The 21328-nt window shown below is 41.8% G+C and overlaps 1 protein-coding gene across 2 annotated transcripts in view; it reads right to left on the bottom strand.

Moving 5' to 3' along the window:
- Positions 1 to 21328, bottom strand: part of LOC129861164 (adenosine kinase-like) — a 256964-nt gene that overhangs the window by 9556 nt on the left and 226080 nt on the right. For both annotated transcript variants that reach the window (XM_055932348.1, XM_055932343.1), the window contains exon 9: positions 13663 to 13777. In XM_055932348.1, coding sequence (XP_055788323.1) covers positions 13663 to 13777 — 115 coding nt within the window. The remainder of the gene's footprint in view (positions 1 to 13662; positions 13778 to 21328) is intronic.

Genomic DNA, 21328 nt, shown 5'->3' with positions numbered 1-21328 from the left:
TTTTTCTGGAACACTTCCTTAATGGCTTGAACACACCAATAACGTTTGCCTGCCGAGACCGAGTGCAAACCGATTTTACATGTAGAATCGCCTGAAGATGTCGGCAGTCAGACAGACATCAACAGCTCGCTGAACGATTGATATATGAACAGGAGATCTACATCCAGTACAATGTGTGACACCCTTAACATTTCAGCCAAACTGTGTCACAGAGAGAAAACAACATTATCACTTTCTTGGCAAACCCGTCAGTTTAGCAGCAAGCACGTTGACGTTCAATCTGTTTCTGTGTCATAACCAGCAGCATCTTTATTCACAGTCGAGTTCTAAAAAACTAAAACATATGACTGTATTTACTGTACCCACAGGCAAAAAGATGAGTAGACCAAGATCCCTTTGGTGAGAGAAAACCCTGATGGGAGATGCCACAGATAAGAGTAGTTCACCCACACAGTCAGCTGCTAATTGATTCCATCTCTCGCTGGAATATGAAATATAAAACAGGGCAGCCCGTATGCATAAAGCAGCACATCAGAGTGAGAGTGCTGATTTAGGATCAGGTCCCCCCTGTCCATGCAATCATATTCATTATGATCTATATTTGTCATGTATAGTGTTTGTAGTGTAGATTCTGAAATTATTTGTCGATTATATTCTGTTGATTGTGTTCATCATATTTACTGTGGGTGCACCATTTCATCAAATCAAATTCCGGGTATATTTAAATGTACTTGGTGAATAAAGGTGATTTTGATTAATTCTGAAATCATATTGAATACCATGATTACATGTACAGGGGGACCTCATCCAAGATCAGCACTCGTACTCTGAGAATACAGGCCCAGGTGCATTTTACTAGGAAGTGTTCAAAGTCAAACATACAATCCAGGTTCTGCCCTATAGGCCTAGAGCTTCTGTCCACTGTGGCTTGGAATGACTCTACATTATTTGATTAACACGAGTAGTAGATAGACCTAGTCTTATTTCACACAGTTAAAACCCTCTGAGCCACAGCCTGCTTTCCTGGCTGCCTTGCCTTAGCCCCTGAGAGAGCCTTAAAACCCCACTGGAGAGATAGGGTGCGTCCCGAATGGCATCCAGTTCCTTGTATACTGCACTGCTTTTGACCAGAGCCCTATGTGCCCTAGTGCACTATAAAGCGAGCCTTGTCAGGCTTTATCTAGCTGGCCCTTATCAGCGATTAGAGCAGCAGCCCTCTCTCTGCTCAACGATCGTTTATTAAATCTCCTGCACCGTTAAGGTTCAGGGCACAGTCATCTTAATCAGTGCTTTAATGGGTCTATAACCAAAAGTGCAGTGTAGTTCAGCAGTGTCAGTGGCTAGATTGGCAGTGGCTGGCTCAGTGGCTAGATTGGCTGTGGCTGCTAAATAAAGAAGAGAAACTTACATAGCTAGCTCTAACTTGACACTAGACTAGGCACATTAGGCAGGTTTAGGCCATGTCCCCAATGGCACCCTATTCCCTATATAGTGGACTACTTTTGACCTGGGACTTGATTGATGGTAGGATGTGATGAAAGAGGCAGTTTATTACCCAAATGAAGGGCAGGGGAAAGAAAGATGACAATATCAAATTGTCTGACAATTATACCACAGGGGAAATGGATTCTCTTAATTCTCCCTCTATCCTTAATCACTGTAAAATGGTTGAACGTGATGTGGAACATTGCAAGACTTCTGGGAAGCTGAAGTTTGGGGTTTGAGAAGTCAATGAGAGAAGCAAAATGTTTTTTCTGTAGTTCTCGAAATCTAAAGGCACAATCTAGATTCGAGCCAATGAGTAGGTTAACATGTTATTACTCCAACCTCGTGAAAGTGACAAACTGACACATTTTCATTTTCGTCCCAAAAAACTTTATATTAAAGGACTGCCTTTGATTTGATTGCTTGAACGTAGTTCGGCACGAGACGACCGTTAGACCTGATGACATGTTTCTACGCATGAGCTTAGCTAGCCAACGTCGCCCTGACATGTCCTACAAGTGTGATCTGGGATTTCTGTTGGAGAAGCAGTTTCTGCCTATCTTCATACTGTACTGTCGTTGGTGACGTGCAGAGGGTGGCAAATTATGAAATTGCAAACAAAATGAGAGATCAAGTTTATTAGAGCGCCTCTTCGGGGAAACATCTTTAATTCTCTTTTTGCATCAACATTTATTTGGCTATGCACACGCACGCACACACGCGCACACGCACACACACACACAAACACACACACACAAAGTGTAATTAAACTACAGTTCCCTCCCTGCTAGTGCTACTGTACAGTTCACTCTACTCCCGTCCCACAGCAACTAACACATCACCACATTCCACTCCCTTACGGAAAAAAACGCATTAATTTCACGTGATCACGTGATTTAATGTGAAGTTAATGTGATTAACATGTGAAGCAATATGTGAAACAATGATCTCATGTGAAATTAATGCTAAATAAATGTGACATGGGGATGCAACATTTCAACATTAGACACCATTAAATTACACGCAACAACATTTGAGCACTTGAAAGCCCAAAATAATTTACTTTAAAAAGGCATAATTTACATTCATTCAATTAAACAGTCATGGTCCCCTGCAGGTTTTGTTTAGTTCCCACTTATTTCCAAAGACGTTTTTAGGACATTCTTAGAAAGTTGTGTCATGGTGCCCTGGAGGTTTTTGTCTAGTTGCGGTGAAAATATGGTAAATCTACAACCAATTACTGTATTTTTACAGCTAAATTAAGGTAATAATGTTAAAGGTGTCACGTTCCTGACCTGTTTTCCTTTTTCTTGTATTTATTTAGTTGGTCAGGGCGTGAGTTGGGTGGGTTTGTCTATGTTTGATTTTCTATGTTGGGATGTTTGGGTTCGGCCGGGTATGATTCTCAATCAGAGACAGCTGTCAATTGTTGTCCCTGATTGAGAATCATACTTAGGCAGCCTGGGTTTCACGTGTGTTTTGTGGGTGTTTGTTTCCGTGTCTGTGTTTGTTGCACCACACGGTACTGTATCGGTTTATGCACTTCGTTTATTTGTTTTGTAAGTCAGTTTCAGTTTCGTTATAATAAATCATTATGAACCGTAACCACTCTGCGTATTGGTCCGATCCGTCTCGCCTCTCCTCGTCCGAGGAGGAGGAAGAATATGACGATAGCCGTTACAAAAGGACAATACTGTATGCTGATTACTTAAGACTCAACCTAACTTGGGATTTGAACTCACAACCTTTATCTATGGACATATTGGAGATTGGCTATATATTTATTGCCATTCAGTCACAAGATCTTGTGATATTTCACATGTGAAAATGTGTTTTTGGAACACTTAGTGACATTTCACATGTTATCACTGTTTAGCTAAAGAATGACCCCACCTGGGATTTGAAATCAACCTCTGGGGTTTGAGGTATACTGACCTTTCCGCTGCGCCACAAAGTCTGTAGCATTTGCATGCACATTCATTACCTATAATACATCTCTGCACTTAGCAAGAGTGTCATCTGCACTGCTATTTTAGTTATCAGTTATTCTGAATATTCTCTCATCATTTATTTACTTATTTCAGCAATTTGAGGATTTTCTGTATATATATATCTAATGTTGGTGTATAGTTGTCCAATGTTGGTTTAATATTATACATTAATCACTATATAAATATAATATTTTTTCTTGTGTATTTTTAACGAAGCTGAGATTTACTTTGAAGTCCAAAGTGTAGATATACAGGTGAAATCTGTTGTTAAGGTAGACATGATGGTGTAACAGGAAGATTAGAATACTGTGAACCAAGAGGCTGTGAGTTCAAATCCCAATTAAGGACAAGTTATTTAAATAAACATACGTCATGTGTGTCAAATAAGTTGAAAACCCTATGTTCTTTGCAGGGCATTACCTGTGAAATCTCATGTAAAGATGTGTATACACATGTGAAACTTCATGCAAAATATCATCACGTGAAGTGTTAAAAAAAACACATGGTTCCATGAGATTTCACATGGAAAAACGTAGAAATGTCACATGTGAAATCATATGATTTTCCACATGTGAAATCATGGTCTGACATTTATCACGTTTGCCTTTGTAGATGACATCGGTAACACATTGCTTTCATCCCGCCCGCATTCATCATGTATTTTATATAAAGCCCCAGACTAAGGCACACAGCTCTGTCTTCATACAGGAGCAATGAGAGAACCAGGCAGGCATTATCCATCACTATGAAACACCTGCAACACAATGGATGGCTTCATTTTCTCTTGAAGCTTAGAGCGGAGAGCCTAGAGGATTCCACTACTGAAGAAGATACTATTCAAATGTTCATGAAAAGAAAAACAGGGGAGCTACTTCCAATAACACTTGACTTCTTCTGAACAATGACAAATCCCCAAATTCCCTTATTAGCCCGATACAGTACAATGCCATTAGTCTGAAGTAAGAGAGTGATGTGCATACATTTACATTGTAACATTGCTTAACAATACCCCTTATGACATTTGATTTAATAATAATGTTGTCAATTTCCAAATAAGAAATATTAGCCTAATATTAACTCTATGATTAATTCAGCTTGCCGACAGATGGGGGAGGGGGTATTTGTTTAATCCTCTATATTTAAGAGCAGTCTGTAGCATTCCAATGATATCCTGTGTCTAGAGTAGTAGTGGTACTCTACCTGTGTTTCTCTTGCCTGCAGTCCCCTGTGATAAGTGATACTATATGTTCCAGTCTTCACCTGAGGCCTTCTTTTCCCCACCTCCACGTGAACTTTGTGTGTGTTTCTGTGTGTGTGTAGTTGAGTGTGTATATATATATATACACAGTACCAGTCAAAAGTTTGGACACACCTACTCATTCAAGGGTTTTTCTATATTTACATTTTTTTCAACATTTTGGAATAATATTAAAGGCATCAACACTATGAAATAACACATATGGAATCATGTAGTAACCAAAGAAGTGTTAAATAAATCAAAATATATTTTATATTTGAGATTATTCAAAGGAGCCACCCTTTGCCTTGATGACAGCTTTACACACTCTTGACATTTTCTCAACTAGCTTCATGAGGTGGTCACCTGGAATGCATTTCAATTAACAGGTGTGCCTTGTTAAAAATTATTTTGTGGAATGTCTTTCCTTCTTAATGCGTTTGAACCAATCAGTTGTGTTGTGACAAGGTAGAGGTGGTGTACAGAAGATAGCCCTATTCGGTAAAAGACCAAGTCCATATTATGGCAAGCACAGCTAAATAAATGACAGTCCATCATTACTCTAAGAGGTGAAGGTCAGTCAATGCGGAACCTTTTCAAGAACTTTGAAAGTTTCTTCAAGTGCAGTCGCAAAAACCATCAAGCGCTATGATGAAACTGGCTCTCATGAGGACCGCCATGGGAAAGGAAGAAACAGAGTTACCTCTGCTGCAGAGGATAAGTTCATTAGAGTTACCAGACTCAGAAATTACAGCCCAAATAAATGCTTCACAGAGTTCAAGTAACAGACACATCTCAACATCAACTGTTCAGAGGAGACCATGTGAATCAGGCCTTCATGGTTGAATTGCTGCAAAGAAACCACTAGTAAAGAACACACGAGCAATGGACATTAGACCGGTGGAAATCTGTCAGTGATTTATTTAGAATTCAAGGCACACTTAACCAGCATACCTACCACAGAATTCTGCAGCGATACGCCATCCCATCTGGTTTGCGCTTAGTGGGACTAGGGTTGCAAAGGGTTGCAAACTTCCCGCTAAATTTCCGGAATTTTCCTGGACATTTTCCATGGGAAGTTAAGACCTGGAATTTTGTGAATTTTGCTTAAATTCATCAAAAAAGTTAGCTTATAACAGTGAACCTTTTTTGTGGGTTACACAATTCTAGGTCTTGTGGCATATTTTGGTTAAACTATCCCCAATTCAATGGAATTGCAACGCTCTGCATGCACAGTGCATGTACAGCTGATTCTCAAGATCTTGCACACTAATGAGATGCTATTGAGCCCACATTACTACACTGTCTGAGCCAAAGACTACATGCTTTCTGGTAAGTTTTGATTACAATACTGGGTGAGGTGAATATATTTTATATGACGTACATGATTTTTTGTTAACTAGTAAATAGTAGCCTCCAGCAAAGTATGTTTAAATCATTTCTAACTTGTTAACAATTTCTGCTAGTTAGTTTTTGCAAACATGTTGAATTTAGCTTGCTTGAGCCTGCTAAGAAGTGTTAATTCACCTGTTTCCATACATGTTTCATTTGAAAACATTTATCTTACAAATGAGTTGTTTAATCTAACTGCTTAACTATTTATCTGTACATGGAATTTAATGGGTTCATTAAATTTAAAAAAATCGCATCTTTACAGGAAAAAGCCATGGGCACTATCAAATCAAATCAAACCAAAGTTTATTTGTCACGTGCGCCGAATACAACAGCTGTAGACCTTACAGTGAAACGCTTACTTAGAGGCTCTAACCAATAGTGCAAAAAAGGTGTTAGGTGAACAATAGGTAAGTAAAGAAATAAAAACAACAGTAAAAAGACAGTGAAAAATAACAGTAGCGAGGCTATATATAGTAGCGAGTCTATTAAAGTAGCGAGGCTACATACAGACACTGGTTAGTCGGGCTGATTGAGGTAGTATGTACATGTAGATATGGTTAAAGTGACTATGCATATATGATAAACAGAGAGTAGCAGCAGCGTAAAAGAGGGGTTGGGGGGGGGGTGGGGGGGGCACACACTGCAAATAGTCCGGGTAGCCATTTGATTACCTGTTCAGGAGTCTTATGGATTGGGGGTAAAAACTGTTGAGAAGCCTTTTTGTACTAGACTTGGCACTCCGGTACCGCTTGCCATGCGGTATTAGAGAGAACAGTCTATACTTGGTCTAAAGTGGAGGAGTCCTACCCTCACATCACACCCATTGGCTGTGCTGTTCATGCATTGAATCTGCTCCTCAAGGACATCATGGCACTGAAAACAATGGATACACTCTACAAGAGAGCCAAGGAAATGGTTAGGTATGTGAAGGGTCATCAAGTTATAGCAGTAATCTACCTCACCAAGCAAGGTCAGAAGAAATAGAGCACCACATTAAAGCTGGTGTTGTCATCATGTTTGACAGTCTCCTGGAGGGGAAGGAGTCTCTCCGAGAAATGGCCATATCAGTCTGCCGATATGGATAGCCCCATCAAGAGGATCCTCCTGGATGATGTATTTTGGGAGAGAGTGGTAAGAAGCCTGAAACTCCTGAAACCTATAGCAGTAGCCATTGCACGAAATGAGGGAGACAATGCCATCCTGTCTGATGTTCAGACTCTGCTTGCAGATGTAAAAGAAGAAATCCGTACTGCCCTGCCCACTTCACTGTGGCTCCAAGCAGAGGAAACTGAAGTTCCGAAAAGTTCCAAAAAGTGTGATGACTTCTGCCTGAAGCCCATACATGCCGCAGTGCACATGTTGAACCCCAAGTATGCTGGCAAGAGCATCCTGTCTGGTGCAGAGATCAACAAGGCCTATGGTGTCAACACTACCGTGTCTTGGCAGTCTGGCGAAGTACACTTCCAAGCAAGAGCTTTGGGATGGAGATGCAATATGGAAGTCGTGCCAACATATCTCATCAGCCACCTGGTGGAAGGGACTTTGTGAATCTGAGGCTCTTTCCCCTGTTGCCTCCACCATACTCCAAATCCCACCAACATCAGCCGCCTCATATCGCAACTGGTCTGATTATTGCTTCAAAGGTTTTCTTTTTCCAAGCTATACCAAGGGTGCTCTAGCAATCAAACAGCAGAGACCTGAGTACACCGTCCAACCTGGAACTGAGTGAGTAGTGTTTGGTCTGATGCTATTTTGAAAGCCAAGAAGAAAAAAATAATAAATAAAAATAAAGTACATTACAATGATATATTTTATTTTGTGGGGACTGAATGCTGAGTTAAGGCTCCCAGGCTTGCAAGGACAGGCCAAATACAATTTCAATTAGCACGAATGTGTGATGTAAAAGGTGTCGAGGCCTTTGGGCCCAACAAGTGGCAGGAGTCTTTGAAGCATCCTCTGAAGCCCCCTCCTGCTGTTCAAAGACCATTCACTTCCATTTTCTACAAGAAATCTGCCTCCAGAAATAAAAGCTTCTCCCACATGGGTGTGACACCTACTCCCGTTACCTGCTGCTTGGATTCCACCTGGCAATCTGTTCACCGTCTGCCCTGGCCTGTCTCCCCCTGTCTGGTACAGGTACCCACACCACACTCACCCCTCACTCCTGAGCTTTCGCTCGCCTCCAGCATTCAAGCACTGTAGGGGCAAGTGACTCTGAACTTACAATGGCTAGCCCCAAGTCGTTATATATACAAAAAGATATTGTGCATTTTGCTATTTTGCTATTTGCCTCATGACTCCTGCATGCTTTGTTGACTACGCACTTTCTTTACCCAACCGTGGGACAGACTATGTTTGTTCCCACACTCGGGACTCTGACAATCTATTAGTTACACAGACATTTGGCCTCCCATCCCATTCTAACCACCTCTCGCCGGCTTTGTATTCATGTTACCTGATGGAATTGCTGTACAATATGATCTTGTTGCCATCTGATGCACATTCAGATGTCATAAATCAGTACTGCAGAGTCCTATGCCGTGCCTTGGTTGTATTACTGCTGATGATATCTGGAAATGTGCATGTACACCCTGGCCAATCTACAGTTGCTAGCCCCAATTCTGACTTGTGCTCTGATATCTGCTTCACTGATTTCTGCTCTCGTAAAGCCTGGGTTTTCTGCATGTTAACACTAGAAGCTTATTACCTAAAATGGATCAATTGAAAGTGTGGGTTCACAGCTCCAATCCAGATGTGTTGGTCATTACTAAGACGTGGTTAAGGAAGAGTGTTTTGAATACTGATGTTAACCTTTCTGGTTATAACTTTATTCGACAAGACAGATTTTCCAAAGGTGGGGGAGTGGCAATCTTTACCAAGGATCACCTTCAGTGCTCGGTTGTCTCCACCAAGTCTGTCCCCAAACAATTGTATTTGCTGGTTGTAAGTATTAAACTTTCAAAAAACTCTTTGTTGACTGTTGATGGGTGCTATCCTCCTCCATTAGCACCGGCCTGTACCCTACCTGCCTTAAGCTCTCTCCTGGCCCCTTACACTAAGTCTGAATTTGTCCTGCTAGGTGACCTAAACTGGGACATGCTTAAACCACCTGAACAAGTCCTAAAGCAATGGGACTCCCTAAATCCTTCTCAGATTATTACCAATCCCACAAGGTATGACTCCAAACACCCAGAAAAGGCTACTCTCCTCGATGTTATCCTCACAAATAATCCTGATAGGTATCAGTTTGGCATTTTCTGTAATGACCTTAGTGATCACTGTTTTACAGCCTGTGTTCGTAATGGCTGCTCAGTGACATGACCTGTCCTGATTTGCCATAGACGTTTGCTAAAAGAATGTAATGAGCAAGCCTTTCTTCATGAACTGGTCTCTGTAAAATGGTATAGAATCAGCTTGATGCCTTCTGTCGAAGACAGAATAATTGCATTTGGCGAAAGGCTCGGCATATGCATACTCAGGCTGACAGGCTATCGTTCAGGCAAATGAGAAAGAAGTGCACTCAGGCTATCGGGAAGGCCAAAGTTAGTTACTTAAAGGAGCAGTTCGCTCTCTGTGGGTCTAACCCCAAGAAGTTCTGGAAAACGGTTACAGACCTGGAGAATAAACCCTCCTCCTCACAGCTGCCCATGCCCCTTAATGTTGATGATGTGGTTGTTACTGACAAGAAGCACATCGCTGAGCTCTTTAATCACCACTTCATTAAGTCAGGATTCCTATTTGACTCAGCCATGCCTCCTTGCCCGTCCAACATTTCCTCATCTCCCACCCATTCCAATGCGACTATCCCGATGCTTCTCCCTCTTTTTCGCCTGCCCCGCTACAAAGTTTCTCCCTGCAGGCAGTCACTGAGTACGAGGTGCTAAAGGAGCTCCTTAAACATGATCAGATGGTTTAGACCCTTTCTTCTTTAAGGTTGCTGCCCCTATCCTCGCCAAGCCTATCTCCAACCTTTTTAACCTGTGTCTCCTTTCTGGGGAGGTTCCCATTGCTTAGAAGGCAGCCACGGTTCGTCCTTTATTTAAAGGGGGAGATCAAGCTACCTGTTATAGGCCTATTTCTATTTTGCCCTGTTTATCAAAAGTGTTGGAAAAACTTGTCAATAATCAACTGACTGGCTTTCTTGATGTCCATAGTATTCTCTCTGGTATGCAATCTGGTTCCGCTCAGGTTATGGATGTGTCACTGCAACCTTAAAGGTCCTCAATAATGTCACCATTGCCCTTGATTCTAAGTAAAATTGTGCTGCTATTTTTATTTTGGCCAAAACTTGGCCAAAGCTTTTGATACAGTAGACCATTCCATTCTTGTGGGCCGGCTTAGGAGTATTGGTGTCTCTAGCGACTGGAACGAACTGCAACAAACAGTGAAACTGGACAGTTTTATCTCTTCAGTCAAAGACTCAATCATGGACACTCTTATTGACTGTTGTGGCTGCTTTGTGTGATGTATTGTTGTCTCTACCTTCTTGCCCTTTGTGCTGTTGTCTGTGCCCAATAATGTTTGTACCATGTTTTGTGCTGCTACCATGTTGTGTTGCTACCATGTTGTTGTTATGTTGTGTTGCTACCATGCTGTGTTGTCATGTGTTGCTGCCTTGCTATGTTGTTGTCTTAGGTCTCTCTTTTTATAGTGTTATGTTGTCTCTCTTGTCGTGATGTGTGTTTTGTCCTATATTTATATTGTCTTTTTTACATAGTTTTTTTTTATCCCAGGCCCCCGTCCCCGCAGGAGGCCGTTTGCCTTTTGGTAGGCCGTCATTGTAAATAAGAATTTGTTCTTAACTGACTTGCCTAGTTAAATAAAGGTTAAATTAAAAATAAAAGGTAAAAGGTTTATGTTTCTTTCTCCATATGATATGGTAAATATATCCAATGCAAAAAAACATCTAAATTTAAATGGTTTTAATATTAATTTGCATATATTTCAGTTAATTCCCATATAGTCCCGTTAATTCCCATATATTTCCCACTGAAAAATTCCACCTCTGAATAGTCCCCAAAATGTGCAACCCTAAGTGGGACTAGCATTTGTTTTTCAATAGGACAATGACCCAACACACCTCCAGGCTGTGTAAGGGCTATTTGACCAAGAAGGAGAGTGATGCATCAGATGAACTGGTTTCCACAATCACCCGACTTCAACCCAATTGAGATGGGTTGGGCTGAGTTGGGCCGCAGAGTGAAGGAAAAGCAGCCAATAAATGCTCAACATATGTGGGAACTCCTTCAAGACTGTTAGAAAGTATTCCAGGTGAAGCTGGTTGAGAGAATGCCAAGAGTGTGCAAAGCTGTCAACAAGGCAAAGGGTGACTACTTTGAAGAATCTAAAATAAAAAACATATTTTGATTTGTTTAACAATTTTTTGGTTACTACATGATTCCATATATGTTATTTCATAGTTTTGATGTCGTCACTACTAAAAAGAAAGAAAAACCCTTGAATTAAGTAGGTGTGTCCAAATGTTTGACTGGTACTGTATGTCTCCTGTGCACGTCGTCTCAGTAGTCTGAACTGCAAGGGCAACGAGGAAAGACACCCCGTGGCTCCCAACAAAGGCAAAGGCTCCCAGCTGTAATCAGAAACCATCATCTCTCTCCACATAGCTTTACCCCTGGCAGGATTGCAACCCCAAGCCCTGCTCTGATACGATGCAATCACCGTAAAAAAATATTTTTTTACCCCCCTTCTCCCCAATTTCTTGATATCCAATTGTGATCCAATAGCGATTTTTTCTCATCGCAGCAACTCCCAAACGGGCTCAGGAGAGGCGAAGGGTCCTCCAAAACATGACCCACCAAGCCTCGCTGCTTCTTAACACATGCTCGCTTAACCCGGAAGCCAGCCACACCAATGTGTCGGAGGAAACACCGTTCAACTGACAACTGTAGTCAGCTTGCAGGCGTCCGGCCCCCACAATGAGTCGCTAGAGCACCATGAGCCAAGGAAAGCCCCTCAGCCAAACCCTCCCCTAACTTGGACAACGCTGGGCCAATTGTGCACCACTCTATGGGACTTATGGTCACAGCCAACTGTGACACAGCCTGGGATCGAACACCAGACTCTATTGACGCCTATATTGACGCCACTGCAATGCAGTGTCTTAGACCGCTGCGCCACTCGGGAGGGGACACCATCCTTTTAATGTTCCCTAACACAGCTAGCAAATATGCCAGGATAGCAGTTTTATTCTACTGTAGCCTAATGGCGAAAAAAAGGAAAGAGGTGTGAAAAAGAAAGAGTTAACACTTTTAAAACACTAAGTAGAGTATCGCAATATTATTTTTTACGATATTATATAGATTCTATGACTGCAAGTATTAATTTTGTTTAAATGTTTTTGCCAGGTACTTAATGTTAGCTAGCACTTGTCGGATAGGGCCTGTTTGTGGCCCTGATGTTCGCTTGCATGATTCTTGCCATTCTCCTTCGACCTCTCATCTACAAGCTGTTTTCACCCACAGGACTGCCGCTGACTGGATGTTTTTCATTTGTCGCACCATTTTTGGTAAACCCTAGACACTGTCGTGCGTGAAAATCCCAGGAGGCCGGACATTTCTGAGACACTAGAACCGCCGCACCTGGCACCGACGATAATACCACGCTCAAAGTCGCTTAGGTCACTTGTTTAGCCCATTCTAACGTTCAATTGAACAGTAACTGAATGTCACCAAATGCCTGCTTTATGTAACAAGCCACAGCCACATGACACACTGTCTGTTGGTGTGAACCATTTTCATGAACAGGGTGTATGTGTACACCCTGATTATTGGTGTACCTAATAAACTGTCCACCGAGTGTAGAAACGCAATACATATAGTATTGGCACCCAAGTATCGTGATCACATTGTATCGTGAGGTCCCTGGCAATTCTCAGCCCTACTAAGGACTGTTCTGGAATCTGCCCAAATACACAAAATAAAATTCTACTTTCCAAATCAATGCCTGTTCCATGCTCTCCTTCAACCGCTCTTAAACTATGATTGTCAGAAGAGCTTATCACAAAGAATGAGTCCCAAATGGCACCATATTCCTTATATAGTGCACTACTTTTGACTAGAGCCTGCTCAAAAGTAGTGCACTATATCAGGAATATGGTGCCATTTGGGACATCCAATCCTATTCTCAGAAAATGTAACGTTCAATATTCATTGTCAAGCTAAACATAAAAGTAAATATTGTTGCCCTGAAGTGACTCCCTTGGCATTGTTTCAGTGAACAGCAGTCATCTATCAATATGTATTTAAGGCAATACTCTGAAATTGTGTGAGATGCCTTACATGGACCATTCAAGCACACAAGATCACGATGGTCATACGAGGCTATAAGTTCTCTACAATAATGGAGAGAATGGAGCGCGAAAAAAGAAGAAGAATTAGTTAGGATCATTATGAGATGATTATAACTGATTAGGCATTATAAAGGGGTCATACATGCTCATGACAAGTTTTACAATGTGTTATAACTGCATAATAACGCATTATACCTGTTGGCTTTAAGTACCTAGATTTATTTTAGGAAAAGCTGTTTGCCTACCGATAGTGGCCACAGTATCGTCCTTGCCCTGAGTGAAGACCACCACTCGCTGTCTCTTCTTGTTGACCTTCGGCAGGCTCTGGGCCCTCCTGGCAATCTCTGCAATGTCATCCGTCTGTGGAGAAATTATATGATTGGGTTGAAATAGCAAGAACCTGCTACATTAACCAAATGAACACACCACACGGCCTTACTGTGGTGTCCATAATGGCGCTGCAGGGAATAGAATACGTTTTACGGGCTCCTGACCAACTGTGCCATTTTCAAATCAAACTGTATTTGTCACATGCGTCGAGTACAACAGGTGTAAACCTTATCGTGAAATGCTTACTTACAAGCCCTTAACCAACAATGCAGTTAATAAATATTTACTAAATAAACTAAAGTAAAAAAATAAAAGAGCAACAATAAAATAACAGTAACGAGGCAATATACAGGGGGTACCGGTACCGAGTCAATGTGCGGGAGTACAGGTTAGTCAAGGTAATTGAGGTAATATGTACAGTACCAGTCAAAATTTGGACACACCTACTCATTAAGGGGTTTTTCTTCATTATCACTATTGTAAAAACACATATGGAATCATGTAGTAACCAAAAAAGTGTTAAACAAATCAAAACATATTTTATATTTGAGATTCTTCAAAGGAGCCACCCTTTGCCTTGATGACAGCTTTACACACTCTTGGCATTCTCTCAACCAGCTTCATGAGGCAGTCACCTGGAATGCATTTCAATTAACAGGTGTGCCTTGTTAAAAGTTAATTTGTGGAATTTCTTTCCTTCTTAATGCGTTTGAGCCAATCACTTGTGTTGTGACAAGGTAGGGGTGTTATACAGAAGATAGCCCTATTTGGTAAAAGACCAAGTCCATATTATGGCAAGAACAGTTGCCATAAGCAAAGAGAAACGACAGTACAACATTAGGGCTCCCGAGTGGCGCAGCGGTCTAAGGCACTGCATCTCAGTGCGAGAGGCGTCACTACAGATCCTGGTTTGATTCCAACTGGCTGTGATTGGGAGTCCCATAGGGCGGTGCACAATTGGCCCTGGGTCGTCCAGGTTAGGGTTTGGCCGGGGTAGGCCGTCATTGTAAATAAGAATGTGTTCTAAACTGTCTTTCTCAGTTAAATAAATAAAAATACATTTTAGACATGAAGGTCAGTTGCAAAAACCATCAAGCGCTATGATGAAACTGACCTCTGCTTGAGAGAATGCCAAGAGTGTACAAAGCTGTCATCAAGGCAAAGGGGGGCTACTTTAAAGAATCTCAAATTTAAAATATATTTTGATTTGTTTAACCTTTTCATACGTGAGTTGTTTTATGCTCGCTGCCTGCTAATTATATTTAGGCTATGTTTCAACTTGTGAATTTAAAATAATTTTCTAACAAGTTGTATTTTCTAACAACAGTTTAAATTGAGGTGTGTTCTTTCTCCTCATTAATTCACATAGAAGTAGCCCATTTCAACGTTGCATACAATTTATGTTTGAGGCTTTACTGAGCCGTACAACTTCTCTCTTCGAGAAGAGCGCAAGCACTTCACCAATGTTTGCGCAGACCAAGTATTTGCGCAGTCTTGCAGGAATTGGAACATTTTCTGGCTGGCGCTCTCGTTGCCTTCCTTGTTGTTTTCCTTACAAATAATAACTTTAGACATGTGTGCGTTCCTATAAAAGTAAGTTCCTTTTTTTCTGTATATCGTGTTGTCGTTTCTACTGTAGGCACATATGTATGTATGTAACATAATGTATTTACAGTTTTATTCACGTTTTCAAGTTCTGGTTACAAATAATGCATTCCGATTATTGCATATAATGTAATGGACACCTATGATGTGTGTAAAATAACTTGTTGAATGTTGTACTGATTATAATGAGCTAAGCTATTTGCCAGCTATGTGTGGCACCATGTTTGTTGACATTATACAATGCATTCTGGGTGACATTATACAATGCATTCTGTCAGACCAAAGATGTTATAATGAGGTGAAGAAATGGTTCACTCATCTTTCAGGTAAACTTCCGGGAGTGAATGAAGGACAGTGAATGATCATAGACGACACACCCCCTTCAATATGCATAGTATAAACAGACCAAACTCATCTTGTCTCCTCTTATTATCTTGGTTGATGTGAAGAAGAAAAAAAACATGGCGGCGGGCACAAACTACCCATCGATTACTTTCGATTTCTATTAAGTGTTTTACTCAATTACTTCGATCAATTGTGAGCTCACCCGTGATGTGATTAATTATAATTAGTAATTGCTATTAGCTAATTCATATTGTAGTTTCTGTCACTCGAGAGTTATAAAAATATGAGACCTCTTGTTATGTCAATCTTTCCTCAGTTAGTGCTAGGACAAATGTAGCCTACATTTTTCCGGTTTGGATGTTTGTGTTATGCTGTAGCTACTTATGTGAATGTCTGAACATTGCATCCAAAAATAAACTGGTCACACTCTGGACATAACTTTGTAAGGACTGTGTTTGTGCAAAATGTTTCTGTAAAAACAGTATGGCCAGCTCAAATGCTGAATGTTGTCAATCGAAACTGGACACTGTAATCACACCGGTTTGAGCATAAGTTGTAGGGACCACTGTAGAATGATCACACCCGTTTGTTGGTACGTGTGAAAAGGTTAACACTTTTTTGGTTATTACATGATTCCATATGTGTTATTTCAGAGTTTTGATGTCTTCACTATTATTCTACAATGTAGAAAATAGTAAAATAAAGAAAAAGCCTGAAATGAGTAGGTGTGTCCAAACTTTTGACTGGTACTGTACATCTACCTAAATTACCTCGTACCCCTGCACATTGACTCGGTACTGCTACCCTGTGTATACAGCTAAGTTAATGGTACTCACTGAGTGTTTATTCCTTGTGTTATTTTTCTATTATTTCTCTTTTTCTCTGCATTGTTGGGAAGGGCCTGTAAGCGAGCATTTCACTGTCTACTCAAATCAAATTGTATTGGCCACATATACATGGTAAGCAGATGTTATTGCGAGTGTAGCGAAATGCTTATGCTTCTAGATCAGACAGTGCAGCAGTATCAAACAGGTAATATCTAACAATTCCACAACAAATCCTAATATCTAACAAATTCCACAACAAAACCTTAATACACACAATCTAGTAAAGGAATGGGATAAGAATATCTAAGTATAAAAAATATGGATGAGCAGTGACAGAATGGCTAAGATGCAATAGATAGTAAAGAAGAGATAGTGAAGGATACAGTATACATTATATACATCTGAGATGAGTAATGCGAGATATGTAAACATTCTTAAAGTGGCATTATTAAAGTGACTAGTGTTCCATTTATTAAAGTGGCCAATGATATCAAGTCTGTAGGTAGGCAGCCACCTCTCTGTGCTAGTGGTGGCTGTTTAACAACCTGATGGCTTTTAGAAAGAAGCTGTTTTTCAATCTCTCTGTCCCAGCTTTGATGCACCTGTACTGACCTCGCCTTCTGGATGGAAGTGGGGTGAACAGGCAGTGACTCGGGTTGTTATTGTCCTTGATGATCTTTTTTCCTTCCTGTGACATCGGATGTTGTAAATGTCCTGGAGGGCAGGTAGTTTGCCCCCGGTGATGCGCTGTGCAGACCGCACCACCCTCTGGAGAGCCTTGGGGTTGTGGGCGGTGCAATTGCTGTATCATGCGGCGATACAGCCCGACAGGATGCTCTCAATTGTGCACCTGTACAAGTTTGTGAGTGTTTTCAGTAACAAGCCACATTTTTTCAGCCTCCTGAGGTTGAAGAGGCACTGTTGCGCCTTTCTTCACCACTCTGTGTGCGTGGACCATTTCAGTTTGTCGGTGATATGAACACAGAGGAACTGAAAACTTTCCACCTTCTCCACTGCTGTCCCATCAATGTGGATAGGGGGGTGCTCCCTTTGCTGTTTCCTGAAGTCCACGATCATCTCTTTTGTTTTTCTGACATTGAGTGAGAGGTTATTTTCCTGACACCACACTCTGAGGGCCCTCACCTCCTACTTATTGGCTGTATCGTTGTTGTTGGTAATTAAGCTGTTGTGTCGTCTGCAAACTTGATGATTGAGTTGGAGGCGTGCATGGCCATGCAGTCGTGGGCGAACAGGGAGAACAGGAGGGGGCTGAGAACGCACCCTTGTGGGGCCCCAGTGTTGAGGATCAGCGGAGTGGAGATGTTTCCTACCTTCACCACTTGGGGGCGGCCCGTCAGGAAGTCCAGGACCCAGGTGCAGAGAGCAGGGTCGAGACCCAGGGTCTCAAACTTAATGATGAGCTTGGAGGGTACTATGGTGTTGAATGCTGAACTGTAGTCAATGAACAGCATTCTTACAGTGCAGTGTGATGTATTTTGATTGCATCGTCTGTGGACCTATTGGGGTGGTAAGCAAATTGAAGTGAGTCTAGGGTGACAGGTAGGGTGGAGGTGATATGATCCTTGACTAGTCTCTCAAAGCACTTCATGATGACAGAAGTGAATGCTACGGGGCGATAGTCATTTTTAGTTCAGTTACCTTAGCTTTATTGGGAACAGGAACAATGGTGGCCATCTTGAAGCATGTGGGGACATCAGACTGGGATAGGGATTGATTGAATATGTCCGTAAACACACCAGCCAGCTGGTCTGTGCTTGCTCTGAGGACTAGGGATGTCGTCTGGGCCAGCAGCCCTGCAAGGGTTAGCACGTTTAAATGCTTTACCCAGGTCAGCAACTGAGGAGAGCCCACAGTCATTGGCAGCGGGCCGCGTCGGTGGATCTGTATTGTCCTCAAAGTGCGCAAAGAAGTTGTTTAATTTCTCTGGAAGCAAGACGCCGATGTCCGCGAAGGGGCTGTTTTTCTTTTTGTAATCCGTGATTGTCTGTAGACCCTGTCACACATTTGAAGTCGGAAGGTTACATACACCTTAGCCAAATACATTTAAACTCAGTTTTTCTCAATTCCTAACATTTAATCCAAGTAAGAATTCTCTGTTTTAGGTCAGTTAGGATCACCACCTTATTTTAAGAATGTAAAATTTCAGAATAATAGTAGAGAGAATTATTTATTTCAGCTTTTATTTCTTTCATCACCATCACAATCCCAGTGGGGCAGAAGTTCACATACACTCAATTAGTATTTGGTAGCGTTGCCTTTAAATTGTTTACCTTGGGTAAAACGTTTCGGGTAGCCTCCCAAAAGCTTCCCACAATAAGTTGGGTGAATTTTGGCCCATTCCTCCTGACAGAGCTGCTGTAACTGACAAAATTAACACACACAATTTCTATAGGATTGAGGTCAGGGCTTTGTGATGGCCACTCCAATACCTTGACTTTGTTGTCCTTAAGCCATTTTGCCACAACTTTGGAACTATGCTTGGGGTCATTGTCCATTTGGAAGACCCATTTGCAACCAAGATTTAACTTCCTGACTGATGTCTTGAGATGTTGCTTCAATATATCCACATCATTTTCCTGCTTCATGATGCCATCTATTTTGTGAAGTACATCCTGCAGCAAAGCACCCCCAAAACATGATGCTGCCACCCCCGTGCTTCATGGTTGGGATGGTGTTCTTCGACTTGCAAACCTCCCCCTTTTTCCTCCAAACATAACGATGGTCATAATATATTTTTGTTTCATCAGACCAGAGGACATTTCTCCAAAAAGTACGATCTTTGTCCCCATGTGCAGTTGCAAACCGTAGTCTGGCTTTTTTATTGTGGTTTTGGAGCAGTGGCTTCTTCCATGTGAGCAGCTTTTCAGGTTATGTCGATATAGGACTCGTTTTACTGTGGATATAGACACTTTTGTGCCTGTTTCCTCCATCATCTTCACAAGGTCCTTTGCTGTTGTTCTGGGATTGATTTGCACTTTTCGCACCAAAGTACGTTCATCTCTAGGAGACAGAACGCGTCTCCTTCCTGAGCGGTATGATGTCTGCGTGGTCCCATGGTGTTTATACTTGCGCACCATTGTTTGTACAGATGACCGTGGTACCTTCAGGCGTTTGTAAATTGCTCCCAAGGATGAACCAGACTATAGCAGGGGAGCAACAAGATGGAGTCATGGTCAGATTTGCCAAAAGGAGGGCGGGGAAGGCCTTGTATGCACTGCGGAAGTTAGAGTAGAAATGGTGGAGCGTGTTACTCGCTCGTGTACAGCAATCGATATTCTGATAGAATTTAGGTAGCCTTGTACTCAAATTAGCTTTGTTAAAATCGCCAGCTAAAATAAATGCCTCAGGATATATGGTTTCCAGTTTGAAAGTACAGTGAAGTTCCTTGATGGCCGTCTTCGTATCCGCTTGCAGGGGGATATGCACGGCTGTGACGATAACCGAGGAGAGTTCTCTTGGGAGATAATACGGTCGGTATTTGTGAGAAATTCTAGGTCAGCTGAACAAAAGGACTTGAGTTCCTGTATGTTGATACAATTACACCATGAGTCGTTAATCATGAAACATACTCCCCCCTCTTCTTCCTACCGGAGAGATGTTTATTCCAGTCGGCGTGATGCACAGAAAAACCCTTTGGCTGTATAGACTCCGACAGCATGTCCCCAGCTAGCCATGTTTCGGTGAAACATTGTATGTTACAATCCCGGATATCTCTTTGGAAAGCAACTCTTGCCCAGATTTCGTCGACTTTGTTAACTAGGGACTGGACATTAGCGAGTAATATACTCGGGAGCGGTGGGTGGTATGCGCGCATCCGAAGCCTTACTAGAAGACCGCTCCAGCACCCTCTCCTCTGGCGGTGTTGTTTTGCTCTCTGGAATCAGTTCAAATGCCCTGGGAGGTGCAGAAAAAGGATCCGCTTTGGGAAGTCGTATTCCTGGTCGTAGTGCTGGTTGTGCTGGTAAGTTGACGTCTCTCTGATGCCCAATAGTTCTTTCCGGTTGTATGTAATAACACAATGTTTTCTGGGCTAACAATGTAATAAATAATACATAAAAAACAAAATACTGCACAGTTTCCTAAGGAATAGAAGCAAAGCTGCCATCTCTATCGGCACCATCTTGTAGTGATTATGTTTTGTTTCCTGTTGTTTACGAGGCATGTGACAAATTTTATTTGATTTATTGCCTGCTAAGGGGCCATTTCAGTCAATGAGGGTTCACAAAAGTGATTGAGAGAGGTCAGTGTTACCTATCTCGGCTGGGCTGAGGGGATCAAGTGATAATTAAAAGAGATAAAGAGATCAATATTACTGGGTTAAAAACGCTCATTGTTTTGTCATGTAGAAATGTGAAAAAACTAAGTATATAGGGCTGAACTGCATCCATTATCAGATGCAGTAATCAACAATTCTATATGGGACGATGAAACTAGGATATAGGATAGCCTATAGTGTGGCTGAAGATTTGCTGTTGTTAGACAAAGCTACGGGAATGAATAAAGGGGACATGGCTAGGTGGTGTTATACATGTAGTCATATATTATTCTCCTCCTGAAGCAGGCCCTGTCTGCATCCAAATGACACTCTATTCCCTACATAGTACACTACTTTTGACCAGAGCCCTATGGGGAATAGGATGCCATTTGGGATGCAGCACATCTCTTGACAGCATGTGCACAGACTGGATATCTTGGGGCCTGGAGACTAACACAACTCTCCAGTGAGCCTCCCTTTGATCATCACAATGATAAAAACCCACCCCTGTCATGGCTGCTTTACTAT

The sequence above is a fragment of the Salvelinus fontinalis genome, chromosome 1 (genome assembly GCF_029448725.1).
Source record: "Salvelinus fontinalis isolate EN_2023a chromosome 1, ASM2944872v1, whole genome shotgun sequence".
Classification (NCBI taxonomy): domain Eukaryota; kingdom Metazoa; phylum Chordata; class Actinopteri; order Salmoniformes; family Salmonidae; genus Salvelinus; species Salvelinus fontinalis.
Note: the sequence above shows the minus strand (reverse complement) of the source record. Positions and strands in the feature narration are given on the sequence as shown.